The following is a 4,573-nucleotide window of genomic DNA, read 5'->3' as shown; positions in this document are numbered from 1 at the left end:
TCTCTATGCCCTTCTTGCTGACAATGAAACCCAACAGCTTACCCGCAGGTGCTCCGAAGGCGCATTTTGCAGGATTTAGCTTCAAATTGTACTTCCGCAATCTTTCGAACAATTTCTTCAGATCAACCAAGTGGTCCTCTGCCCTTTTAGACTTGATTATAATATCATCCACGTAGACCTCCATCTCCCGGTGAATCATATCATGAAATAGGGTTGTCATGGTCCTCTGATACGTTGCTCCAGCATTCTTTAAACCGAAAGGCATGACTCGGTAGCAAAAGGTACCCCAAGGGGTAATGAAAGCAGTTTTCTCCCTATCCTCTTCTGCCATCAAAATTTGGTGGTAGCCAGCAAAACAATCGCAAAAGGTTTCAATCTCATGTCCGGCAGTATTGTCTAAGAGAATGTGAATGTTTGGTAGAGGGAAATCATCTTTAGGACTGGCTTTATTAAGGTCTCTATAGTCAATACAAACTCTTACTTCTCCACTCTTTTTTGGAACAGGGACAGGATTTGAAAGCCAAATTGGGTAATGGGAAACAATGATAATGTTGGTTTTGAGTTGTTTTTCAATTTGCTCTTTTATTTTGAGGCTTATATCTGGTTTGAATTTTCTGGGTTTTTGTTTTACGGGTGGAAAAGAAGGGTCTGTGGGTAACCTATGCACCACCACATCAGTTGAAATACCAGTCATATCATCATAGGACCACGCAAATACATCCTGGAACATGGTCAAGAATTCAAGCATCTCCTTTTTCTGCCTTTCATTCAAATGAATACTAATTTGCACCTCCTTAACCTCATCCTCAGTGCCAATGTTAACCTTTTCTGTTTCTTCCAGGTTCGGTTTTGGTTTTTCCTCATATTGTTCAAAGTCCTTTGCAAAAGAATCGAATACCTCCTCATTATCACTCTCGCTTTGGAGCTCGGATTCACAGACCTCCAAGTCATGAGTGATATAGAGATTGCCGTTATTGAATTCCAGAATTGTGATATCCAAAGGGTCAAATAATTTTATTTTTGGCCATCTGAAAGAATTAACGAATGTGGGATAATAAGCAAATAAGCATACAACAAACAAATGGTCAAGCAATATAAATATAAACAAGCGAATAAACAACACAACATGACAAGAAAAACTTGTGCACTTTCCATAAAGCCTTTGATTGAAAGCAAATGGAAATGAAAACTTAACAATATTTACATGCGCAAATGTTAGTCAAAAGTAAAATTGTTTTCATTGGCTATTTACAGATGCAAAAGTATTTTCATGAATTCACATGAATGATAAACCCCTTTCAGTTTACCGAAACTCCTTTCGAATGGGCAGAGCCTCGGCTGTCCAGTTGGGAATTGATCCATCGAGGATGTCAGGAAATTCAGCTTCGCCTGGAACACTATCTTCAAATGTTGCCCCAACGAACAATTGGGCCAAACTTGCTTCAATTTCGTCAACTGGGTTGATTTCTGACATGATCATCTCGGCTGGTCGTGGGAAAGTATAATGCAGGGGTGGAATGTCAAGAGCCCTTTGCCTTCCTTCCTTCTCCGCTTTCTTGCGCTCCTTCATCTCTCTAATGTCCTTAGTAGTTGGTCGGAAACCCAAACCAAACGAATCATTTTTCTCCACAATCTCCACTGGCTTTAAAATTCCTTGCAGATCTCGTCCCAGCCCTTTGTCAAATTCATAGCCTCCACGGATCATCTCCTTAGCCATCATGACACTGGCCTTTGATAAAGCTCGCTCCTCGTTTGTGATCCAACTTACAGATACGATATCAGCTGTGCTATGAGGAGTCATGGTGACATTGCGGCTTCCATCTTCTTTTGACCCAGAATCGGTGATTACAAGGCAATCTTCTTCGGCAAATATAGTTATCAGCTTGTCATTTACTACAAACTTCAGCAATTGATGCAATGAAGAAGGCACCGCCCCAGACTTGTGAATCCATGGCCTGCCAAGCAAAACGTTGTAAACACTAGGAAAGTGCATGACTTGGCAGGTTATTTGAAATTGTGCGGGTCCCATCTCGATCACTAAGTCTACTTCTCCTATTGGCTCTCTTTGTGCTCCATCAAAACCTCGGACTATGGTCCCTGAAGGCCTCAGCTTGACATTTTGGAATCCTAGCTTTTCCAAAGTGCTCCAGGGACAGATATTAAGAGCGGATCCATTGTCAATCAACACCTTCGGCAGCATTTTTCCGTTGCACCTTACAACTATGTACAGGGCCTTATTATGTCCAATGCCCTCCGCCGGCAATTCCTCGTCAGAGAAAGTGATTTGCTTGGTAAATAACACATTTCCAACTACATGAGAAAAATTATTAACTGAAATGTCCTTAGGGATTTGAGCTTTGGTCAACACCTCAATCAGCGCGTCCCTATGCATGTCTGAAGAGAAGAGTAGATCCAACATGGATATCTGGGCAGGCGATTTACTCAGCTTCTCAACTACATTGTACTCACTTCTCTGAAGTCTCTTAAGGAAATCCAAGGCTTCTTTCTCGGTGATTGTTGGTTTGACGAGCGGCTCGGAGTTATTTGCTTGAATCGGAATGGTATTTTCAAATGGACTCGCAACCTTTCCTGATCTGGTGACCACTGACACTTCCTTTTTTGCAATTGACTTTTCCCCAATCTGTACGTCAGGTTCATCATAATTCCATGGCACTTGTTGCAGGCTTAAAACAGGCTCTTGCTTCGGGAATTCAATAACCACTGGCTCCAAAGCCTCACTTTCGGCTGGCGTGAGATCCAAAATAAAGGGCTTTTCGTCCTCTTCAAATGGCAATTCTATGACAAAGGGTTGGTCTGTGACCCCAAACACTTCAGCTTCCCTTGTCAATTCTTTGACCGGTTCCACATACTCCGTATCATCCAGAATAATTCCAATGATATTGGCGTGTTCCGGTAAAGGGTTCCTATTTACGTTCGGCCCTTGCGCCTCCCTTTTCCGGATTACAATCTCCCCGGCTTCAACCATATCTTGGATTTTATGCTTAAGCGCCTTGCAATCAAAGGTGGCATGTCCGGGGGCCCCAGAATGATAAGCACAGACAGCTTGTGGATTATACCACGCGGGCATGCCATATGGGTAGGTAGGAGGGGGTACTGTACCAATTTTCCCGGCGGCCTTCAACTGGTCATACAATTGGTCCAGAGGCCTGCCTAAATTGGTGAATGTACGGCTAGGTGGTCGGTTGTAAGGTTCAGGAGGTTGAGGATGGTTGTAAACAGGTCTATTTGGTAGAGGAAATCTTAGGTTATATGGAGGGCGAGGTCGGTTTTGAGGTGGATTTGGTTGGGAAATTTGAAAAGGGGCTGAAGGTGGGTTTGGATAGCTTGGGCGAGGTCGAGGGTGGTGGATGTTGGTAGTATATACAGGATGCGGATTTGAGTAGTAAGGGTAATGGGGTTGGTAGATTGGGCTGTGTTGGTATCGGGGTCTGGGTGAAAGGTTTTGGTTCCAAATAAATGTTGCATCCCCCTCTTTCTTTTTGAACGGCGGCTTTTTCACATTGCTTCCTTGACCTTGTAAAGCATCCAACTGAGATTTCAGGGCAGAGACATTGACAATCTTCCCGGCTCTCACAAAGTCATCAAACTCCTCAAGTTTATTTACAATTGCAGCAAACGAACATCCAGTCATACGGAAAATCTCTTCAAAATATGGAGGATCATGCGCCTTTATGAATGTGCGAATAATTTCATCCTCAGTCATCGGTGGCTCCACCTTCGCAGCTATCTTTCTCCATCTCTTGGCATATGTCTTATGATCTTCAGATGGTCGCCTTTTCGTTCCTTCCAGAGTAGTCCGAGTTGGCGCTAGCTCACAGTTATACTCATATTGTCTAATGAAGGCATTGGACAGATCGAGCCAGGTCTTCACTTCCTCCGACTTTAGGTTGGAATACCAGTCAAGCGCATCCCCTTCTAAGCTTTCTGGAAATAATCTCAACGGCAAATTCTCGTCATCCACTGGCTTGCCCAACTTGTTAGCAAACAAGCGCAGGTGCGTTTTAGGGTTGCTTGTTCCATCATATTTGTTGAATTTAGGGGTCTTGAACCCCACCGGCAATTGCACGTTCGGAAACAGGCACAAATCATCATAATCCAACACCCCTTGTTTGCTTAAACCTTGGCTTTTTCGGATGAATTCATCAAAACGATCCAAGCGTTTAAGTAGCTTCATATCAATCTGGGTAGACGACTCTCCCATTTCTGGCTTATTTTGAAAAGTGTGCTCCGGTATCACGGGTTCTGCGGTGGTTTGATAAAAAGCTGGTGGGTTCTGATGCATGTTTGGGTCGCTTTGAGGCTGAAATCCTTGACCATAAGGAGGGTAGAAAGGCGGATTTTGAGTAAAAGCATATTGTGGGTTAAAAGTTCCCTCACAGGTGGTTTGAAATGGAGGAATAACAAATGGTAACGTGGTCTGGCTGGGAGGAATAACAAATGGTTCAGATTGTGGTTGTGTGGCGGGCACAGGCTCAGGTTGCACTCCGCTACTAACGAGTTCGTCGATCAACCTCTTTTGAGCGGCCATTTCGGATGCCATTTCCCCAAATTT

At 43.7% G+C, this 4,573-nt stretch overlaps 1 protein-coding gene across 1 annotated transcript; it reads right to left on the bottom strand.

Annotated features, from left to right (window-relative positions):
- Positions 1–1,303: 1,303 nt before the first annotated feature.
- On the bottom strand, positions 1,304–3,088 carry LOC140035687 (uncharacterized). Its single transcript, XM_072077013.1, has 2 exons — positions 1,438–3,088; positions 1,304–1,389 (listed from the first exon to the last, which is right to left on the bottom strand). Exons 1-2 carry the CDS (start codon positions 3,086–3,088, stop codon positions 1,304–1,306), a joined length of 1,737 nt encoding a protein of 578 aa, XP_071933114.1.
- Between the last annotated feature and the right edge of the window lie 1,485 nt (positions 3,089–4,573).

This window comes from Coffea arabica, chromosome 2c (assembly GCF_036785885.1).
Source record: "Coffea arabica cultivar ET-39 chromosome 2c, Coffea Arabica ET-39 HiFi, whole genome shotgun sequence".
NCBI classification, from domain to species: Eukaryota; Viridiplantae; Streptophyta; class Magnoliopsida; order Gentianales; family Rubiaceae; genus Coffea; species Coffea arabica.
Note: the sequence above shows the minus strand (reverse complement) of the source record. Positions and strands in the feature narration are given on the sequence as shown.

What these genes read in the sequence shown, in the direction of transcription:
- LOC140035687 (XM_072077013.1), bottom strand. Translation starts at nt 3,088, where the DNA reads ATGCCCGCGTGGTATAATCCACAAGCTGTCTGTGCTTATCATTCTGGG. An exon ending in AGTTGACGAAATTGAAGCAA is followed by an intron (nt 1,390 to 1,437) that starts GTTTGGCCCAAT and finishes ATAGTGTTCCAG; the next exon opens with GCGAAGCTGAATTTCCTGAC.